This window comes from Bufo bufo, chromosome 2 (assembly GCF_905171765.1).
Source record: "Bufo bufo chromosome 2, aBufBuf1.1, whole genome shotgun sequence".
In the NCBI taxonomy this organism is placed as follows: domain Eukaryota; kingdom Metazoa; phylum Chordata; class Amphibia; order Anura; family Bufonidae; genus Bufo; species Bufo bufo.
This window is the reverse complement of record NC_053390.1, coordinates 217764279-217786819: the sequence shown is the minus strand read 5'-3', so window position 1 is coordinate 217786819 and position 22541 is coordinate 217764279. Positions and strand designations below refer to the sequence as shown.

Genomic DNA, 22541 nt, shown 5'->3' with positions numbered 1-22541 from the left:
CTACCTAGAGGCTCCGTTCTCCCACCAAGTCCTGATTGACAGGGCCAGGCAGCGCTCGTGTCTGTCTGCCAGCCCTGTGCTCTGGTGAACTCTCACGCCGTTCAGTATTTGGCGCAGGCGTGGTGAGGAAGCTGGCAGCCTGAGAGCGTCTTTACCTCACCGCGCCTGCGCCAAAAGGCGCGAGATTTCACCAGAGCACAGGGCTGGCAGACAGACACGAGCGCTGCCTGGCCCTGTCAATCAGGACTTGGTGGGAGAACGGAGCCTCTAGGACAGGAACAACGCCCTTTACCCCGCTCCTAGAGGATAATTAGCATATTATAAAAGTTAGATTTCTGGCGTAAAGGGGGCATAGATAAAAGTAGGAATAGGCTAGTTAGGTTTAGCTGACATTAGCACATCGCTAATGTCAGCTAGCTTAATAGGGTTAAATCTGGTGACAGAATTCCTTTAAAGCAACCAGAGGAGCACAGTCAGTGTATGCACAGGACAGAAATAGCAGCCAGGAGTGGAAATCGCTTCTAAACACGTTGATGCAGTCATACACAAGTTCTATGCAACATATGGCTGGACATCAGGAACCGTAAAGCGATCAGAATGTTTGCAGCACCCGTCAGTGACGGGGAATCCTGTCAGGTTATGGACAACGCTCACCTGAAGCCATAATAAACCTCCACTACCACAGCCTGGAAATAGGACGCTTCCGTCCTTCTCTGATGACGTCAAATCCAGGGGGTGGGGCCTGCGGGACGCCATGCTGCCGTTAACCCTTTCCCTGCCGTGTGACGTCAAGTCTCTTCGGTTTTCCTCGCTTTGCTTCTCCCAGCCTATAGGACAGCGGCCATGAATGAAAGCGGTAACTGTACACGTCGTATTAGCGGGAGAGGATACTGCAGGCCGCCATGCCTGACTGCCCCATAGCCGGGCGCCCAGGAATGGTGATGCCACAGAGAATGCGGCCATCCTTCTGGCACCTCCGCCAGAGCACTGAAGATGAATGTGCTGCAGCCTTCTCATATAGGCTATGGCCGAGTCTATACCTCACATGGGGGGGATAGCACCTGAAGCTACCTGCGGGGCGGATAATAAGCTCTCCTCCTCAGTATATCCTGTACACACAGTCAGTGTTTGGTCAGTGATTTCCGTTCATGTTAGGGCTTATGCACACGGCCGTTGCTGTTTTTGCGGATCCGCGATACACGGATACCGGCCGTGTGTGTTCCGCATTTTATGTAATAGAATGTCCTGCCCCTTATAGAGCCGTCCTATCTTTGTCCATAAAATGGACAAGAATAGAACATGTTTTATATTTTCCACATCTTTTGCGACCCCACTGAAACAAATAGGTCCGCAACCGACCTGCAAAAAATACGTTCGCGTGTATGAGCCCTTATGGAGCCAAATCCAGGGTTGGAGCCTCCACAGACATGAGGTATAAGGGAAAGATCTGCGCCTGTTCTGTGTTTAGAGCCGCACCTGGTTTTGGCTCAAAATCACTGACCAAACACTGACGTGTGAAAGCAGTCTAAAGCCCTTTGCACGCGACCGATTTGGTATTTTTTTTCCCCCCAGATGGCATCCATGTTTATAACTGATGGCACTTGGATGGCAATAGAACACTTCAGTTATTTTAATGGATCCGTGCATCTGTTGTTATATTGTTAGAATATGTTCACTGATCCGAGCCACCCATTAAAGTCCATCGGATTACTGAAAAACTGAATACACTCTGATGCAACTTGGACGCAAAAAAATGGATATGGATCAGATCAAAAACTGAAACCATATCGGTCGCGAGCAAGCAGCCTAAGGTTACTTTCACACTAGCGTATTGTGTGGATCCGTCATGGATCTGCAAAAACGCTTCCGTTACAGTAATACAACCGCATGCATCCGTCATAAACGGATCCGGTTGTATTATGTCTTCTATAGCCATGACGGATCTGTCTTGAACACCATTGAAAGTCAATGAGGGACGAATCAGTTTTTCTATTGTGTCAGAGTCATGTCGTAGTTTTATTCCGGCCGTCTCTCGGCATGTTTGTCGTGCTGCCGCCACATTCCAGTCATAGTGAATGGGGCCGGAGCGGACCTCCGGCGGCACACGTGCACTAGCGGCAGCACGGATCTGGCAGGCTGTTCAACCGCCAGAGAAAGCTGCCGCTAGTGTAAAACTAGCCTAACGCTTTACATTGGGCAAAATAATAGTACGCTACGTTTTTCCATCCAGTCCAACAAAAAGGACACATTTTTTTCTACACTAGAACCCTATGGGGATGGATGCCACTGTATGGCGTCTGTCTGAGGATTCCATTTCACGTATACGTCATGTGTATCTAATAAAGAGGACCTTTCACCTGAAAATGAAAGTTAAACTAAAGCTATAGCGTTACTTACATGCCCCTGGTATTGCTTATTCAGTCATTCATTTTTCAATCAGTGCCCCCGGTTTAATAAACAATTAGCTTAGAGAAAAATTCTTTATTTTCTGCTAGAAAAAGGTTTCCCAGGGTGGAAACCAAACAGATTCCATTATAGTCAATGGATCTGTGAGGCTGTGTTTGGGTCAGTTATGAGCGGAATCCGGGACTTCGGTTATTTTCGTAATTCTGCTCCGATAACGGAGCAGAACGGCAGAAATAACTAACGCTGGTGTGAAAGAGGCCATACTTTTTATATTTTGTAATGTTATTATTATTATCTCCACAGAAGTGATTGAATATTTTAAGCGTCAACTGAAGGAGGATCCAAATGTTGCTACGGCTGTTGCAGCAATCAGGACGTTACTGGAGTTCCTGAGGAAGGATAAAGGTAGAGCAATCGTCATCTGTGCTGCCACACATAGTTTTTTGTGTGTGTTTTTTTTTTTTGTTTTTTTTTTGGAAGGGGGGCGGCAGAAAAAAAAAAACACAAAAAAATCTATTGACTTGGGCCTCATGCACACGACCGTAGTTATGGTCCGCATCCGAGCCACAGTTTTTGCGGCTCGGATGCGGACCCATTCACTTCAATGGGGCCGCAAAAGATGCGGACAGCACTCCGTGTGCTGTCCGCATCCGTTGCTCCGTTCCGAGGCCCTGCAAAAAAAAATATAGCATGTCCTATTCTTGTCCGTTTTGCGGACAAGAATAGGCATGTCTACAATGGGCCGCCCGTTCCGTTCCGCAAATTGCAAAAAATGTTACGGTCGTGTGCATGAGGCCTTGGTCAGCGGTTTTTGTAGAGGTGTTCTTATCAGTTGTTTAGGGTTTTTTGCCCACATAGTGAGCTTTATCACTTTTTGTGGGGCTTTTTGTATGCCTTGTATTTTTTAGAAAAGTATTTACCCCCTCCCCTGTAAAGTCACTTCCTCTGTAGAGCAGTATGGGGAAAATACATTGGTAGAAAAAAAAGCCATTGAAGATGCAACACACTCCGGTATTTGCATTTTTTTTCATGCAGGGCAAAAAACCCAATGGATGTCTGTGGGACAAAAAAGGCCAGACAATGAAGGAAGAAAACACCAGACCCACAGCATGCTATGATAAAATTAAAAAAAAAGGCCACTTCAAAAATAAAAAAAAGGGTTGTTCTTGCTGCATTTAATGATTCCCATAGGTTTCCATGCAAATATTTGACTAAAACATTGCGAAAGATACCAGCAAAAAATGCACTAAAATCGCAAAACCCCCTCAAAAGCCCACCTAGGGTTCATTCACACTAGCATATTATTATTATTATTATTATTATTATTATTATTAAAGCGCCATTCATTCCATAGCGCTGTACATATGAGAAGAGGTATACAGACAATTACAGATCCATATAACTTCCCTCTTTTTTTTCGTAGCAAAAACGTTACCAATATATTTGAATAGTATTGTTCACATTTCCGTTACGTGCTTTGTTTATGCGCCGGGTGCGGAAGATTTATCAAAACTGGTGCAAGGGAAAACTGGCTTAGTTGCCCATAGCAACCAATCAGAGTAAGCCTTTCATTTTCCAAAGGAGCTGTGAAAAATGAAAGGAGGAATTCAATTGGTTATATTGGTTAACTAGGTCAGTTTTGATAAATCTCCCCCGGTATCCTTTCAGTATTCAGCATGTTTCAACAGATCGTTATAGGTCCTATAGACGTCAGTGGGTTGATTCTAAAAACATATGTATATGGGTGTACCTGTTCTGTGTGTTTTTTTTTATTTTTATATTTCAGCAACTAAAACTGCAACGTTCTATGAACCTTTAAAGAAATGTAATAAATATAGATGAAAAACAGACGACATGTGGAACAAAAAAGGATGCAAAATGTTAGACGACAAAATGTGGAACAAAAAAGGATGCAATATGGAACCAAAAGCAATTGTTAAAAAACATTTGCATTCTCATACGCAAGTGTGAATGAGCCTGTAGGCACGTTTAACATGGTTTTACTGCTGCTGCAATACAGTGCTATGGAACCCAAGTTAAACCGCTGTAGAACGCTAGCGTGGTCCATGTCCAGCTCAGTAGAACAGAGGAAGAACCGGGAGGACGTAATATCGACTCTAGAATAACGTGTATTTAAGGCTGTCTCAACATTAGATGTTGGAAGAAAGGAGGAGCAGGCATGTTGGATTTAAACACGCCCGATTCTTTGTTGCAGCGGGAGAGGAGTCGGGCAGCGGCAGCTTATTCCCTTCTCTCCATTGAAAATGCATGCATGCTCAACTGAGGGTGTATGGTTACTGAGGAGTAGGGACGAGCGAACTTATGTTTTACAAGTTTGAGTTCGGGCTTTATTACAATTCCAATAATGGTTTCAGTCATAGGATTCTGTTATGGCCCGTGGTAACGGAATCCATATCGGAATTGTAATAAAACCCTAAGGCCCCTTTCACACCGGCGAGAATTCCGCGCGGGTGAAATGTGTGAGGTGAACGCATTGCACCCGCACTGAATCTGGACCCATTCACTTCAATGGGGCTGTGCACATGAGCGGTGATTTTCACGCATCATTTGTGCGTTGCGTGAAAATCTCAGCAGGTTCTATATTTGCTAGGAGATGGTAGGGATGAAAGCAACCCCGGACCCCATTAAAGTGTATTTCCTTATAACATGGTTATAAGGGAAAATAATAGCATTCTTTAATTCAGAATGCAAAGTAAAATGTAGATTGAGGTGTTAAAAAAAAATAAAAATTAACTCACCTTATCCAATTGATCGCGCAGCCGACATACTCTTCTTGCTTCTTCTTTCAGAAGCTGCAAAAGGACCTTTGGTGATGTAATCGCTCTCACCACGTGGTGACGTCAGCGCAGGTCCTGCTGAATGAAGATAGAAGATTTCTATCTTCATTCAGCAGGATCTGAACTGACGTCACTGCGCTGACTGCAATTGCGTACCTACTCGCACGATTTTCCCTGATCACAGACACAACGCATCCGGACACACTCTTCTGCAAGAGGACTAACTCATACTTGTAAAACACAAGTTCGCTCATCCCTACTGAGGAGTTCATAGGAAAAACTGCTGGCAAGCAAGTGCCACACTGGTTTCTGTTGCCTGATGGTCACAGAAAAGCTTTTACATGACTTGGGCCACAGAAAATGCAGTCTCTGGGGAAGTCTGACAACATAATAAAATATGCTTGCACATTGGGACTAATATGCTCACAGTCGTCCCCTGAGATCACTATGGTGCTCATGTTATAGGGGTCGTCCAGGAGGTTTTTTTTGTGCCATTCTTGTATACGAGATGTCCCTAGTGTTACAACTCAACTGCGTTCACCTAAAACACAGAGATTAGTTGCTATAGGGAACACTTTCTGTGTAGCTCTTGGTACATAATTATCATATCTTACATTTGTGTTAAACAGTAAATGTTAAATTTTTTCCCCTCTAAATGAATAGTGCGGGTGAATATCGGAAACATTGTAATGTATCTTATCAGAAAAAGATGTTTTCTTCTCTTATCAGACCCCTCTCCTGCCCCCCACCAACTCTCACTCCTTAGGGTACTTTCACACTTGCGGCAGAGGATTCTGGCAGACAGTTCCGTCGCCGGAACTACCTTTCGGATCCGTCAAAACGTATGCAAACTGAAGGCATTTGTCAGACGGATCAGGATCCTAATCCGTCTGACAAAATGCATTGAAATGCCGGATCCGTCTCTCCGGTGTCATCTGGAAAAACGGATCCAGCATTTATTTATTTTTCAATTTTTTTTTTAGGTCTGAGCATGCGCAGACTGCAAAAACGGATCCGTTTTGCCGGAACACTCGGGGCCGGATCCGGCATTAATGCATTTCAAAGGGAAAAAATGCCGGTATTCCGGCAAGTGTTCCGGAAATTTGGACGGAGATAAAACCACAGCATGCTGTGTTATTATCTCCGTCCTGAACAGTCAAAACGACTGAACTGAAGATATCCTGATGCATCCTGAACGGATTACTCTCCATTCAGAATGCATTAGGATATAACTGATCAATTTTTTTCCGGTATTGAGCCCCTAGGATAGAACTCAATGCCGGAAAAGAATAATGCTAGTGTGAAAGTATCCTTAAAATGACGGTCTGCCTGATTACTAAAGAAGTCTATGGACAGGGAGGGAATAGAGTAGGGCTGCTGGAGACAGACAGAGGAAGAGAGACCGACACGGAGACTGCTGTTGATTTGTGGTTTACTGTCTAACATCACTGCTGTGTAATGTCATCCATTACTGCTGTTCCTTCTGAGAGTGTGCTGCAGAGAGGATCCCCTTTTTCTCCATGACCTGTGTATGGGCAGGCATGATACCATCTAGTCTCTACCAGGGGTGGGCTGTGAACTTAAAGTGGGCCTAGAAAAAAAACTAAAAGGACCAGCATTACCATATTGCGGCACATTATACCAAGCCAGCAGAGCCAAATACCGCAGTGCATCACAAAATACCTCCCGAAAAACTACCTCTCTGTGGTGGCCAGTGCCAGCTGCCATGTTCTGTCCTCCTACTCCAGTTGCCTTAGGATGGCAATGCAGTTGAATTCAGGAGTCAGCAGGGGAGCATCTGATTATTACTCACTGTGGCTGGAGGTCATGAGGAGAGCTCTCAGGAGGCCCCCTGGCCATTAGCCCACCAGGAAGTTTCCCTGTAGGGTCTTATGCTAGTGCTCCCCTGGTCCCCACTTACTAGCTCAGAAAAGATTAGAATGACAGATACAGATTGCAGAGGGAAAGATTGCTAAGATACGTTTCAGAAAATGGCCAGAAATAGTGTTGTTCCTCCTGTACACAACGGAGGCTACACTGTAATATATCTGTCTGGTTTCTGTTACCAATCGTCAGTTTCTAACTTTGAGTTTTGTGTTCTAGGTGAAACTATACAAGGCCTGATTGGAAGTCTAAAAAATGCTATTGAGACGATGTCAAAAGTGAATTCCTCTGTATCGGTGTCTTCTGGAGGGGAACTCTTCTTAAGGTTCATTACGCTCACTTCTGAGCTGGAGCATTCTGTAAGTGTCCCCAAGTCAAAATGTATTGAGCTCCGCTATTAATTTCCCAGTAACCTGTTCTATCTATTGTGGAAAGGAGCATGCATCAATGAGATTAAAAACATACTAAGGGCTCATGCACACGAGCGTATTTTCTTTCCGTGTTCCGTTTAGTTTTTTGCGTACAGTATACGGAACCATTCATTTCAATGGGTAGGCAAAAAAAAAAAAACAGAAGTTACTCCATGTGCATTTCCGTTCCGCAAATAAATAGAACATATCCTATTATTGTCCGCATTACGGACAAGGATAGGACTGTTATATTAGTGGCCAGCTGTTCCGTTCTGCAAAATACTTAATGCACACGGATGTCATACGTGTTTTTTTTGCGGACCGCAAAATACATACAGGTATGTGCATGAACCCTCAGGCTGTTTGAAGAGGCCTCCTTGCAGCTTTCCCCTAGGCCAGTGATGTATGTTCATCCTACACGTGGCCTAGGCGCAGCTTAGTCCCATTCAAGTCAATGGGGCAGAGCTGCAATACCAACCACAGCCGCTGTACAAAAGATGGCATTGTGCTTGGAAAGCTGTGAGGATCTGCGAGGTTACTGGGCGTCAGATTCCCACCGATCAGATACTGGAAACCCCATAAATCAGAATGACCTCTATTGCTATACAGTTAGTTTATTAAGCTTGTAAGCATGTCATTACCCATGAGCATACATGAGTATTTATATGTTTTGTTTCAGAATTACGCTTTGTGCAAAGAAAGGATGAGTGACCGAGGTGAACTCTTTCTGAAAAGGATCTCCTTGTCAAGGGACAAGATCACAAAACTCTGCTGCCCGTTTATAAAAGATGGAGCAGTGAGTATGAGGGATTAGGCATTCCTGGCTCTGGCTTCAAAACTACGTATGGAAACCCAACCTAAAGGCTAGGGCTATGCCTAGGGGGAATATATCAAGCTTGTATGCCAGTTTTCTGGCTTACAAAAGTTTTTAATTTCGGCGCAAGTCTGTTTTGTGCTAAAACTTGCGACTTCCCCTTTTTCTCCACCCATGCCAACTTTACAAATATGTGCCACAGAAAACTGGTGCACTTGACACCTGAAATGTAGCTGATTGGCAGGGGTGCTGAGAGTCGGACCCCCACCGATCTGATATTGATGACCTGTTGTGAGGTTAGGTCATCAATAGTAAAATGCGGACAACTCCTTTAATAATTGTGCGTCATTGTTCACAGTTTGTTAGTAAATAGTCACTGTCTTTTCATTAGACTTTGCATAAATCAGTAGTAAAGGTGAATATAAGAGTCTGTATTAAGGGAATCATTAGTGTATATACTTTTATATTTTAGTACTTTTATTTTTTGTTAAATAACTTTTACACTTCTGTTCTTTTTGCAGAAAATCTTAACCCATGCATACTCCAGGGTGGTTCTTAAGGTCTTAGAAGAAGCTGCAGCCGCTAATAAACGCTTTAGTGTCTATGTGACAGAATCACAGCCAGACTTAGCCGGGTAAGCATGCCACTTATCCTCTGAATATCATTACAGTCCTCAAGATCTACACAGTGACAATGGTCTGACAATTTCACCCCTTAGTGACCACCAATAGCCTTTTTACGGTGGTCACTAAGAGGTCTTAGGCTTGGACGCCACCTCCCCATGCTGTGGAGAGCGGGGGCTCTGCTCTCACATGAGAGACTCGCTCCTGCTCTAACAGCCTGGACCGGTAGGAGTGCCAATCCAAGCTGTTTAATCCCTTTCATGCTGCAGGAAATGGTGCCCGCTGCATGTAAGCGGTGACAGAGCGAGCGGCATTGGGGTGCCGATGTTTGTATAGGCTGGCTGGGACCTAGTGTAGGCCCCAAGCCTGCCTTGAGTGTTCTCCAGCAGGCTGTGCCTCTAAAGTTTGAAGATGTAGTTTATGATCATTTGAATTCCATTTTGTATCTGTTCATTGAAATTTCACTTTAAGACCTGTGAATGCAGGTGCAGGGGAGTAAGGCTTTGTCTACATATTTTCTCAAGGTCGTTTTGGGATCCTGGTTAATTGCAGACCTGGGAACTGGCTGCTCCAAGGTCTGGGTGAGAGCAGATGAACAACACGTACACAGTGACAATTATGGAGCACATGCGCTGGCTACGTTCCACTAGGGAATTGAGCTTTTTGTTTAATCGGTATAAAGCTGTACCCCTTCAGGAAAGAAGTCAGAAGTTCATCCTTCGGGGGGACGCCTCGCATAGGGGCCTAATCTGTGTTTTCCCGATCGAGACTCTGACTGCTTTTGCTGAAAGGGTTTCCCAGCTGATGTCGCTGTCAGATGATGTGAACTCCATTGGTGATGTATGTACCTTCATTCTGGATGTAGTCAGGACTCCAAATGAAGTGTTGATGTAATTGTGTATTATTTTCTTTATCCTTTGTATATATCGATAAGTGCAAAAGAAGGACATTATATCTCTATATCTATATATTACTTATTATATTTAATAAAATCAGATTATAAACCTTCCTGTGAAGTGGACCTGTAGTTCAGTTAAGAGTCTCTCTTTAAAGATTATCCGAACCTGAAGTCTTGCTCTTATCAGCAAAACAGCCTCTCTGGCGCAGCCTGCTGGTTAATGTAAAGTATAGCACTTACATTAAAATGCAATGCACTATAGGGATAGTGGATTGTATTTTATAAGCAATCAAAAGAATGCCTGCCATATCAGTGCTAAATAGGTCAGGACAGGAGCTCTCGCAGACGCATGCTGTGAGTTTAACACATTGAACTAACTCGTATGAAACCAGCCTTAGTCCTCTTTCACACGGGCGTTGCGGGAAAAGGTGCGGGTGCGTTGCGGGAACATGCACAATTTTTCTGCGGGAGTGCAAAACATTGTAATGCGTTTTGCACTCGCGTGAGAAAAATTGGCATGTTTGGTACCCGAACTTCTTCACAGAAGTTCGGGTTTGGGTTAGGTGTTCTGTAGATTGTATTATTTTCTCTTATAACATGGTTATAAGGGAAAATAATAGCATTCTGAATGCATAGTACAATAGCGCTGGAGGGGTTAAAAAAAAAAATTAAATTAAACTCTCCTTAATCCACTTGCTCGCGCAGCCCGGCTTCTCTTCTGTCTTCTTTTTTGCTCTGTGCAGGAACAGGACCTGTGGTGATAGGATCTCAAAAACGGAAGAAAACGCTTCAGTTTTGTCCCCGTTCATTGTCAATGGGGACAAAACTGAACGAAACGGAATGCACCAAAATGCATTCCGTTCCATTTGGCTGCGTCCCCATCGCGGACAGAATAACGCTGCCTGCAGCGTTTTTTTTCTGTAAGCGAAGGGGTGGGGCGCAAGACAGATCCGTCCTGACACACCATGTAAGTCAATGGGGACGGATTCGTTTTCTCTAACACAATAGAAAACGGATCCGTCCCCCATTGACTTTCAATGGAGTTCATAACGGCCCCGCAAAAATCACTAGTGTCAAAGTAGCCTTGGGGTAGCATCACACAGCTGTCAGTTTCTTGAGGCACAGCCAGAAGTGGATCCAGCAGGAAGGAGAAGTAATAAGTCCTTCCTTTATGTTTTTCATTCGCTTCCAACCTATATCTGGCTTTGGCTAAAAAAAAAAGTCACAAAAAGTTTTCCTGCTTCCCACTAACTGGACCTAATACTATTTTACCACCAAATATGAGGCTCACACAGAGCCATAGTACTTCCTTATGAACACATTCTAACCATTTCAAACCTTTGCATGTAATAGGCTTAGAAATGGTGAAATCTACTCATTTTCCCCCAAAAGCATGTTGGGCTATGTAAAGAGAAAACTCTGGGCCTACTGGATGTGGTGGAGATTGAAAGCCTTTATTCTGTACCGACTACTATTTATTTCTTCCTCATAGGAGGAGTATGGCAGAAGCTCTACAGAAAATTAATATGCCGGTGACGGTGATCCTGGATGCTGCAGTAGGGTGAGTTAGGTGGTGAAGGTACAAAACTGAATGCCTGTGGCTTGTGTAATGTCCATGGTTTCTTTTTGCCAGCTATATCATGGAGAAAGTAGACCTGGTGATTGTAGGAGCTGAAGGAGTAGTGGAGAGCGGAGGAATAATCAATAAGGTAAATTACGGTTTATTTAACTACGTATTAGCTGCAGTCTCCTTCCCGGTCTTAGCCGTCGATATGGAGGGGTGCACGGTTGCTAGAATAGCACATGTGCAGATCAGTCATCTGACCAGGGACGGATCCTCTGTACTAGAAGCCCTAATGGCATAAAAATGGCATGACTTTCCACAGTCAGCCAGGTTTACAGTAGTTGCAAATGCTGTGATAAAAAAAAAACAAAAAAAAAAACTATACCTATATTGTATGTTTTGTTTTCCAGTAAGAGGAACATTTCTGGGAAAAGGTGTGTGTATATAATATATACCCTTTTTGATATTTTTTTTGTTTAGTGACGATTGTCTTATCTGCTATGATACACTGCAAAACTTCTGTATTCCAGAGTATTATACATGTCAGCACCACACTGACAGGCATCCAGTTAGACCCTGTGCTGCCATAGCAACCCACTGACACCCAGCCGGTTTTTTTCCGGGAAGGGGGAGGGGAACAGTACAAGCTTTCAGCATTTAGGTAGCAAAAAACCTGTAATAACAGCATTTTATGGATTTTACTGCAGATTGGCACAAATCAAATGGCCATATGTGCTAAAGCTCAGAATAAACCATTCTATGTGGTGGCAGAAAGTTTTAAGTTTGTGCGTCTCTTCCCACTGAATCAAAGCGATGTGCCAGACAAGTTTAAGGTGAGTAATAAAATAGTTTATGGTCCGTATATGCTTAAAGGCGTTTTCCGAGATATTTTTATTGATGACCTGTAGAGGGAAGTGCCAGGTGTTTGTATGTATGTCCGCTAAAGGAATCTGCACCGTCGCATTTACAATCACAAAATTTGTCACACAGGTATATCAGGTGTCCGACCAGGTTTCAGCTCTCTAGGACGTACCGTTCCGGAGATATTCCCCCAAAATAACCCTAATAGCACTTAGTACCTTATTTCCAGATGTGCCTTTGTCCCATCAATAGATGTTTTTATCCTCTTAAAATCCAGTTTATTTGATATGCAAATGAGCCAGTAAGGTGCCTAGGAAGTCACTCTTGCAGGAAGGAGCCCAGACACGCCCCCCTCAAAAGACAAACTTAAAATCCCGCCTCCAGGTCCCGCTAAGCCACACCCCTGATCATGTTAGGCCACGCCCCCTCCCACTCCTCAGCCGACAGGGATTGAAAAAATAAGTTAAAAATCAACTTCTGTCAGCTGCAGGGGTGGGAGGGACGGTGACTTTCTCCCTGCAGCTCACACTCAGACAGCACAGTGCTGCTGAGAGTGAGCTGTTCAAAAGGACATCCTTCTGTCCGTCCATCCAGGCACTGTGCCAGACGGAGGACAGGAGTCTGAAAGCCGGACCTCTGGCCACCCTGGGGCAGACTGCTATGGAGGTCAATGTTAAGGGGCAGATTGCTGTAAAGGCCACTGTTAAGGGGGAGGGCCCCTGTGGAGGTCACTGTCAAGGGGGTGGTGTGCTGTGAAACTCACTGTTAAAGGGGAAGGCTGCTGTAAAGGTCAAAGTTAAGGGGGTGGACGGCTGTGGAGGTCCAATTTTAAGGGACAGGGCACTGGGGGGCAGTGTTAAGGGGAGGGGGGGCTGTATATTATTCCCCAATGTGTCCAGTATTTGGATGTATAATGGATATGTGGGATCAAAGAGATCCCCTGCCTTTTGTTAAAAGACTTCCGGCAGGGCTGGAGATGTTTTGCATAACAAGGACAGGGGAACAAAGAGCTTGCCTGCCCGTATGCCATGTACCTCTGGCGCAGTCACTTCAAAGACAGGAGGATCAAAGCAATCCTCCACCTGGAAGCGCGGGCCGGTTAGGTCATATCACCATGCCAGCCCATGTGCACCTCCCTGCAGGCATGCTCACATGCCTGCAGTGCGGGCTGCTCGGGAGCGAGCGCCACCGGATTTAAATAGTTCAGCGGTGGAGCGCTCATCAGTTGATCCCAGCAGCCACCACTGAGAAGCAGGCCAAGGAGAATTAACCCCTGAGAAGCAAGCTAAGTGAGAATCAACCCCAAGACGACGAGCATTAACCCCTGGAAACGAGCATCTGGCTGAGTAACCCTTTCCCTACCCCCCTAGACCAACGAGCATTATTAACCCCTGCAGTGCCTACCCCTAATCCCTGCAATATTATTAACCCCTGCATTTTATATAATTTACCCCTACTTTGCCATACTCTATACCACCAACGCATTAACCCCTGCAATACCCGGTCCCTGTATCCCACAGCTAACCCTTCTTACCCTGTAGGGACAGTTTATAGCTAGGTGGGAGGGTGCTGCTGCGGTTACGTATGTGCTGTTATGTGTGTATGTTTAACCCCTTTCAGGACCATGAGATTTTCAATTTTTGCATTTTCGTTTTTCACTCCCCGCCTTCTCATAGTCCTAACTTTTTTATTTTTCCATTCAGATAGCCTTATGAGGGTTTATTTTTTGCGGGACAAGTTGTACTTTCTAATGGCACCATTTACGGTTGCATACCATGTACAGTCAGGTCCATAAATATTGGGACATCAACACAATTGTAAAATGTTTGGCTCTATACACCACCACAATGGATTTGAAATGAAACAAACAAGATGTGCTTTATCTGCAGACTGTCAGCTTTAATTTGAGGGTATTTACATCCAAATCAGGTGAACGGTGTAGGAATTACAACAGTTTGCCTATGTGCCTCCCACTTGTAAAGGGACCAAAAGTAATGGGACAATTGGCTTCTCAGCTGTTCCATGGCCAGGTGTGTGTTATTCCCTCATTATCCCAATTACAATGAGCAGATAAAAGGTCCAGAGTTCATTTCAAGTGTGATATTTGCATTTGGAATCTGTTGCTGTCAACTCTCAAGATGAGATCCAAAGAGCTGTCACTATCAGTGAAGCAAGCCATCATTAGGCTGAAAAAACACAACAAACCCATCAGAGAGATAGCAAAAACATTAAGCGTGGCCAAAACAACTGTTTGGAACATTCTTAAAAAGAAGGAATGCACCGGTGAGCTCAGTAATATGAAAAGACTCTGAAGACCATGGAAAACAACTGTGGTGGATGACCGAAGAATTCTTTCCCTGGTGAAGAAAACACCCTTCACAATAGTTGGCCAGATCAAGAACACTCTCCAGGAGGTAGGTGTATGTGTGTCAGTCAACCATCAAGAGAAGACTTCACCAGAGTGAATACAGAGGGTTCACCACAAGATGTAAACCATTGGTGAGCCTCAAAAACAGGAAGGCCAGATTAGAGTTTGCCAAACGACATCTAAAAAAGCCTTCACAGTTCTGGAACAACATCCTATGGACAGATGAGACCAAGATCAACTTGTACCAGAGTGATGGGAAGAGAAGAGTATGGAGAAGGAAAGGAACTGCTCATGATCCTAAGCATACCCCCTCATCAGTAAAGCATGGTGGTGGCAGTGTCATGGCATGGGCATGTATGGCTGCCAATGGAACTGGTTCTCTTGTATTTATTGATGATGTGACTGCTGACAAAAGCAGCAGGATGAATTCTGAAGTGTTCCAGGCAATATTATCTGCTCATATTCAGCCAAATGCTTCAGAACTCATTGGACGGCGCTTCACAGTGCAGATGGACAATGACCCAAAGCATACTGCAAAAGCAACCAAAGAGTCTTTTAAGGGAAAGAAGCGGAATGTTATGCAATGGCCAAGTCAATCACCTGACCTGAATCCGATTGAGCATGCATTTCACTTGCTGAAGACAAAACTGAAGGGAAAATGCCCCAAGAACAAGCAGGAACTGAAGACAGTTGCAGTAGAAGCCTGGTAGAGCATCACCAGGGATGAAACCCAGCGTCTGGTGATGTCTATGTGTTCCAGACTTCAGGCTGTAATTGAATGCAAAGGATTTGCAACAAAGTATTAAAAAGTGAGTTTGATTTATGATTAATATTCTGTCCCATTACTTTTAGTTCCTTAAAGGGTTTCTATCACTTCGTATGCCATAATTAGCTCTCAGACACTAGCGATCCGCTAGTGTCTGCTCTGGCCAACCATCCTAATATAAGAGCTTTTTGGGCAGCCGTTTTGCTAAAAAAATAACTTTTATAAATATGCTAATGAGCCTCTAGGTGCTATGTGGGCGTCATTAGCACCTAGAGGCTCCGTCTACCTTCATACACAGCCACCGCCCAGCGCGTCCCTCCAGCCCGCCCATCTCCTGATGAATGCGATCCTCCGTGTGACGCAACGGACGAATTCTCGCGCATGCGCCGTGCGCGGCTGTATTCGGCGCATGCGCAGAGAATGTCTGACCGCTTCCCTGCTCAGACATCTCCACTGCGCCTGCGCCGATGATGTCATAGTGCTCCAAGGAACAGGCGCAGTGGAGATGTCTGAGCAGGGAAGCGGTCAGACATTCTCTGCGCATGCGCCGAATACAGCCGCGCACGGCGCATGCGCGAGAATTCGTCCGTTGCGTCACACGGAGGATCGCATTCATCAGGAGATGGGCGGGCTGGAGGGACGCGCTGGGCGGTGGCTGTGTATGAAGGTAGACGGAGCCTCTAGGTGCTAATGACGCCCACATAGCACCTAGAGGCTCATTAGCATATTTATATAAGTTATTTTTTTAGCAAAACGGCTGCCCAAAAAGCTCTTATATTAGGATGGTTGGCCAGAGCAGACACTAGCGGATCGCTAGTGTCTGAGAGCTAATTATGGCATACGAAGTGATAGAAACCCTTTAACAAGTGGGAGGCACATATGCAAATTGTTGTAATTCCTACACTGTTCACCTGATTTGGATGTAAATACCCTCAAATTAAAGCTGACAGTCTGCAGTTAAAGCACATCTTGTTTGTTTCATTTCAAAACCATTGTGGTGGTGCATAGAGCCAAAATGTTACAATTGTGTCGATTTTAAAATATTTATGGACGTGACTGTAGTAGGAAGCGGGGAAAAAATTCCAAATGGGGTAGAATTGAGGAAAAAACGCAATTCTGATAAAGGTTTTTATATATATATATATATATATATATATATATATATATATATTTTTTTTTTTTTTTTTTTTTACACTGTACACTATGCGGTAAAATTGACCTGTTATTTGCATTCTCCAGGTCAGTACGGTTACAACGATACCACACTTGTCTAATTGTATAATTTTTCTGGCGTTTTAATACTGAAAAAAAATTAACCTTTGAGGAACAAAAAAAATTTTTTATAACCATATTCTGACCCCTATAACTTTTTTTGTAGTTATGTGTACGGGGCTGTGTGAGAGCTAATTTTTTTGTGGGACGATCTGTTCTTTTCAGTGATGCCAATTTGAAGTGTGTGCAACTTTTTGATCACTTTTTATAAAAAAAAAAATATTGTTGAAGTGACAAAAAATGGCAAATTGGTGATGACCATGATATTTATTTTCTTATTGGTTTAGTATTTTTATTTTAAGAAAAGGGTTTCTTTATATTTGTAGACTTTTTTTTTTTTTTTTTTTTAATAAGTCACCTTGGCTAACAATAACTGTCAATCATTAGATTGCCCATTGTGTTCATTAATGGCTATATAGCCATCATTGAAGACTTCATTTACAATGTAACAATACAATGCTGCCCCCTAGTGGCCTGTATTGGTATATTCCTGAAATAGGCTCTGAAGCCTGCTTGAAGCTTCGGGCTATTTCAGAGATGTAACAGGTTCCCCGATCTCAGTCGGGGAACGCTGTTTCCGGAGCGGAAGCATGCGACTTCCGCTTACGGATTGATCAAATGCCGTGGTCACATTTGACCACGGCATCTGAAGGGGAAAATGTATGCGATCAGCCTTATGGCTGATCACATACATGTGCCGCGGGTCTCTGCTATTTAAAATATGTTTAGGGTCGGACTTCCGCCGTACATATACGGCGGAGGTCCTTAAGGGGTTAAGTTAGATTTTGGGATGGAATTATAGTTGGGATTGTATAGTGTTAGTGTAATTAGGTTTATTATTGTGCTGCTAGTGTATTACCGTATGCGTGTATACAGTGGAGGAAATAATTATTTGACCCCTCACTGATTTTGTAAGTTTGTCCAATGACAAAGAAATGAAAAGTCTCAGAACAGTATCATTTCAATGGTAGGTTTATTGTAACAGTGGCAGATAGCACATCAAAAGGAAAATCGAAAAAATAACTTTAAATAAAAGATAGCAACTGATTTGCATTTCATTGAGTGAAATAAGTATTTGAACCCTCTAACAAAAAAAGACTTAATACTTGGTGGAAAAACCCTTGTTTGCAAGCACAGAGGTCAAACGTTTCTTGTAATTGATGACCAAGTTTGCGCACATTTTAGGAGGAATGTTGGTCCACTCCTCTTTGCAGATCATCTCTAAATCCCTAAGTTTTCGAGGCTGTCTCTGTGCAACTCTGAGCTTGAGCTCCCTCCATAGGTTTTCGATTGGATTAAGGTCCGGAGACTGACTAGGCCACTCCATGACCTTAATGTGCTTCTTCTTGAGCCACTCCTTTGTTGCCTTTGCTGTATGTTTTGGGTCATTGTCGTGCTGGAACACCCATCAACGACCCATTTTCAGTTTCCTGGCAGAGGGAAGGAGGTTGTCGCTCAGGATTTCACGATACATGGCTCCGTCCATTTTCCCGTTTATGCGAATAAGTTGTCCTGTGCCCTTAGCAGAAAAACACCCCCAAAGCAAAATGTTTCCACCCCCATGCTTGACGGTGGGGACGGTGTTTTGGGGGTCATAGGCAGCATTTTTCTTCCTCCAAACACAGCGAGTTGAGTTAATGCCAAAGAGCTCTATTTTGGTCTCATCAGACCACAGCACCTTCTCCCAGTCACTCTCTGAATCATTCAGGTGTTCATTGGCAAACTTCAGACGGGCCTGCACATGTGCCTTCCTGAGCAGGGGGACCTTGCGAGCCCTGCAGGATTTTAATCCATTGCGGTGTAATGTGTTTCCAATGGTTTTCTTGGTGACTGTGGTCCCTGCTAATTTGAGGTCATTAACTAACTCCTCCCGTGTAGTTCTAGGATGCTTTTTCACCTTTCTCAGAACCATTGACACCCCACGAGGTGAGATCTTGCGTGGAGCCCCAGAGCGAGGTCGATTGATGGTCATTTTGTGCTCCTTCCATTTTCGAACAATCGCACCAACAGTTGTCACCTTCTCTCCCAGCTTCTTGCTAATGGTTTTGTAGCCCATTCCAGCCTTGTGCAGGTCTACAATTTTGTCTCTGACATCCTTGGACAGCTCTTTGGTCTTTCCCATGTTGGAGAGTTTGGAGTCTGCTTGATTGATTGATTCTGTGGACAGGTGTCTTTTATACAGGTGACTAGTTAAGACAGGTGTCCTTAATGAGGGTGACTAATTGAGTAGAAGTGTCTAACCACTCTGTGGGAGCCAGAACTCTTAATGGTTGGTAGGGGTTCAAATACTTATTTCACTCAATGAAATGCAAATCAGTTGCTATCTTTTATTTAAAGTTATTTTTTCGATTTTCCTTTTGATGTGCTATCTGCCACTGTTACAATAAACCTACCATTGAAATGATACTGTTCTGAGACTTTTCATTTCTTTGTCATTGGACAAACTTACAAAATCAGTGAGGGGTCAAATAATTATTTCCTCCACTGTATGTATGTATATATATTTATATAACCATATATCAGAAATAATTGACTGTGGACTTGTAATTGTTTAATAAATACTTTATTGCTCAAGTACAGCATATAGTCTTTTGTCGCAGCCATATTTCAGCGCTCGCAGTTCAGAAAAAGGTAGAGCAACAGGTAGAATAAAGAATAAATAAATAGTCGGAAATCATCTATTATTGACTCTGCCTATTCATATTATTAATATTCATTCAAAATATTAATTATTTCCTTTAACATGGCCTATCCCCAGGATAGGTAATCAGTATCAGATCGGTGGGAGTCCGACACCCGGCTAGTTGAAGAGAAGGCTGTGCCAGCGCAGTCTTCCCTTGTTTGTTTACCTGCTCACCATCCACATCGCGGCGGTGAGCAGGTGTAATTACAAGAAGCTGTCCCATTCACTTCAGTGAGACAGCTCGTTCCTATACCCTTGTATAAGAATATCTTTAAAAATCTTAGAAAAGCCCTTTTAAGTGGTTATTTCCATCAGAAATGTAAGGCATATCCACAGGGTATCTGATAGGTAAGTCACTCTTACCTCTGGGGCTCGCTCCTGTCTCAAGAACATGAACGAACATGTTGTATGCTGCTAGGAATGGAGAAAAAGCCAGGCATGTGTATCGGCTATTTATTTCATTGCCATGGAACCTCTGAAAATAGGTAAATAAGTGCCCTCATCCTGTTTCAAAAATTCCGTTGCACTGAAAGGAAAGCCTCCCTTTTCATTCCCGACAGTGTGCAACAGGGCCTTGTACTTGAGAAAGGGTGGAAGTCCTGCCTATGACCTGCTCCTATTGAACATTTATGGCAGAAGTCCAGCTGGGAGGACGGAGTGGTGGTGCTGGAATGGAGGGGGTTCAGAATGGCAAATATAACTTCTTACATATTTATCTCAGATAACCTCTTTAAAGGGGTTATGCCATGATTAATGTAAAAAAAAAAGATAATCATATATCATGTATTACACGACAATCTCTTACAAAGCTAGAACCAGCCCTGTACCTCACATGGATCCAGAGCTTCTCCTAATCATTGCTCTGCTGGATTATTTTTTTCAAGGTGGCAGCTCAGGGGGTGTGTCCTTGTAACTGCCACAACCTCTAACAGAAAATAAGGCTGGTTGATGATTTTAACTGAGCATGTGCGACCACCAAAGTAAGATGGAAAATAATAAATAGCAGGTGGCACGCTATATATATATTTTATTTATTTATTTTTATTTATTTATTTTTATTTATTGAATAGCTCACTGGCTATACTCAAGTTTGAGGTTTAAGAGAAGGAAAAATATATTTTTCATTAGACCTCCTTATCCAGACATCACATCAGCCCTCAATGTTAGACCCCATCAGACCTCAGATAAACCCACATTGTCAGACCTCAGATCAGCCCTCCCGGCACCTAATTCATACTAGTGAGCGCTTCTATAATGGAAGTGCTCACTAGTATTCGCTTTATAAGACGCATGGCCATTTCCCCCCCACTTTTGTGGAAGAAAGGGCGCTTATAAAGCAAAAAATACGGTACATGTAGTTACAAAAGTATTCAGATCTAGGTGCTGGTTAGTTTTTTACATATGGGGCTTTAGTTGAAAACAATAACATTCACAGAGCAACTGTATTAAAAAAAAAAAAAATTGTCCATAAAACGAACATCTTAAATAACTAATGTATGGCTAATTTATATTCGATTTGGAAATAAGGCACGGTTAACTTAGTATAAAAATGGAACCATTAGCTTTAGGCCTCATGCACACGGCCGTGTTCCGCGGCCGAGAGCGGTTCGTGGTAACACGGCCTGGATTCCTGTTGAGAGCAGGAGCGCACGGCGTCATTGGTTGCTATGACGCCGTGCGCTTCATGCCACCGCTGCACTACAGTAATACACTATAAGAGTGTATTACTGTAGTGCAGCGGCGGCATGAAGTGCACGGCGTCATAGCAACCAATGACGCCGTGCGCTCCTGCTCTCAACAGGAATCCAGGCCGTGTTACCACGGACCGCTCTCGGCCACGGAACACGGCCGTGTGCATGAGGCCTTAGAATGTATATTCATTTTAGACTAGCCATTTGACTGTTGTGCATTTCTTTCAGTATAAGGCAGACACGCAGCAGAAGAAGGACCCCATGAAGGAGCACTCCAGGATTGACTACACATCACCCTCCCTAATCACACTGCTTTTTACAGATTTGGGAGTCTTGACTCCATCTGCTATAAGTGATGAACTAATCAAACTGTACTTATAATATATTAAAGTTAACCCCATGATACAAAAGTGTGTTGTAAATAAGATGTTAAATTAAAACATTTATATAACACATCAGTTCCAGGACTTAGCTATATAACACAACCATGATATATTTTTTTCTTTCATGTTATTTGTTATAAATTGTATATATGGAAATAGCAGTTTCCACTTGACCACAAAATCCTAAGGGCATATTTGCATGGACTTTTTCACATCATATCCAGATCTGTTTTTCATGGCAAAAATGGGAGTAAATTATATCTGGGTATGATCTGGACATTTTTGGGCTCATATTACAAAAAAAAAAAAAACACAAAAAAAATACTTTAGAATTAAAAGGTAAGCAACATGATACATTTTACAGCTTCATTCACACTTAAAATCCAACATAGAAATCAAATATTGTAAACATCTTTCTCGTGCATGGCATTGGGGGACACAGCACCATGGGTATATGCCCAGCTGACATTAGGAGGCTGACACTAGAAACAAAAAAATTGTTGGCTCCACCCAGGTGGGCTATACCCCTCTGCCAGAGCAGAGAGAGATCAGTCTAGTTCTAGTGTCCATAGGAGGCAGACATGACCTGCTATCTTTTTTCGCAGGTCATCCTGCCAATTTTATTTTTTTCTCTGCCCTCCTGCGGGCGCGTACTCGGGTACCTGGCAGCCACCCAGTCCCCACTTGAAACTGCTTCCGCAGTGGAATTCCGGTAGACCCACGGTTCCCGTGTGGAGTCCGCCGAGGGGGTGGCCATTGCTGCGCCTGAAGACGTCGGAAGGTAGGTAGGGATCCGGATCCATTGGGGAACCCTGAGTCCCCCTCCCTCCTCCTCTCCCATGGCCTCTTAGTGCCTGAGGCATTTTTACTATCTCCCCCATCCAGGGGGTAATTTTGGGGCCAGGGTACCTGCAAGGAGGCCCAACTTCTTTTCTGGGTGGGGCCGGCACTTTAAGACAGATCCCCGGAAATCAAGCTTCCCTACCTCATTTATGGGGGTCATTTTGAGAATTCCTTTCGGCGCTGTGTCCCTCCCGCCCCGCGGCTGCTTCCGGACGCCACCGCGATCACGGGCGTCCGTTTCTGGCCGCACGTTCTATTTTAGGCCCCGGCTTTTTCA

The 22541-nt window shown here is 43.8% G+C and overlaps 2 protein-coding genes across 3 annotated transcripts in view; one reads left to right on the top strand and one right to left on the bottom strand.

Moving 5' to 3' along the window:
* Positions 1 to 710, bottom strand: part of GTF2H3 (general transcription factor IIH subunit 3) — a 25236-nt gene extending 24526 nt beyond the window's left edge. For both annotated transcript variants that reach the window (XM_040416213.1, XM_040416212.1), the window contains exon 1: positions 655 to 710. In XM_040416213.1, the coding sequence (XP_040272147.1) occupies positions 655 to 664 (10 nt within the window). In that variant the 5' untranslated portion in view covers positions 665 to 710. The remainder of the gene's footprint in view (positions 1 to 654) is intronic.
* Positions 711 to 735: 25 nt separating this feature from the next.
* Positions 736 to 21651, top strand: EIF2B1 (eukaryotic translation initiation factor 2B subunit alpha). The gene is made up of 9 exons (XM_040416211.1): positions 736 to 856; positions 2710 to 2811; positions 7308 to 7447; positions 8178 to 8294; positions 8834 to 8946; positions 11326 to 11394; positions 11467 to 11542; positions 12105 to 12230; positions 21267 to 21651. Exons 1-9 carry the CDS (start codon positions 844 to 846, stop codon positions 21417 to 21419), a joined length of 909 nt encoding a protein of 302 aa, XP_040272145.1. The 5' UTR covers positions 736 to 843; the 3' UTR covers positions 21420 to 21651.
* Positions 21652 to 22541: the final 890 nt, after the last annotated feature.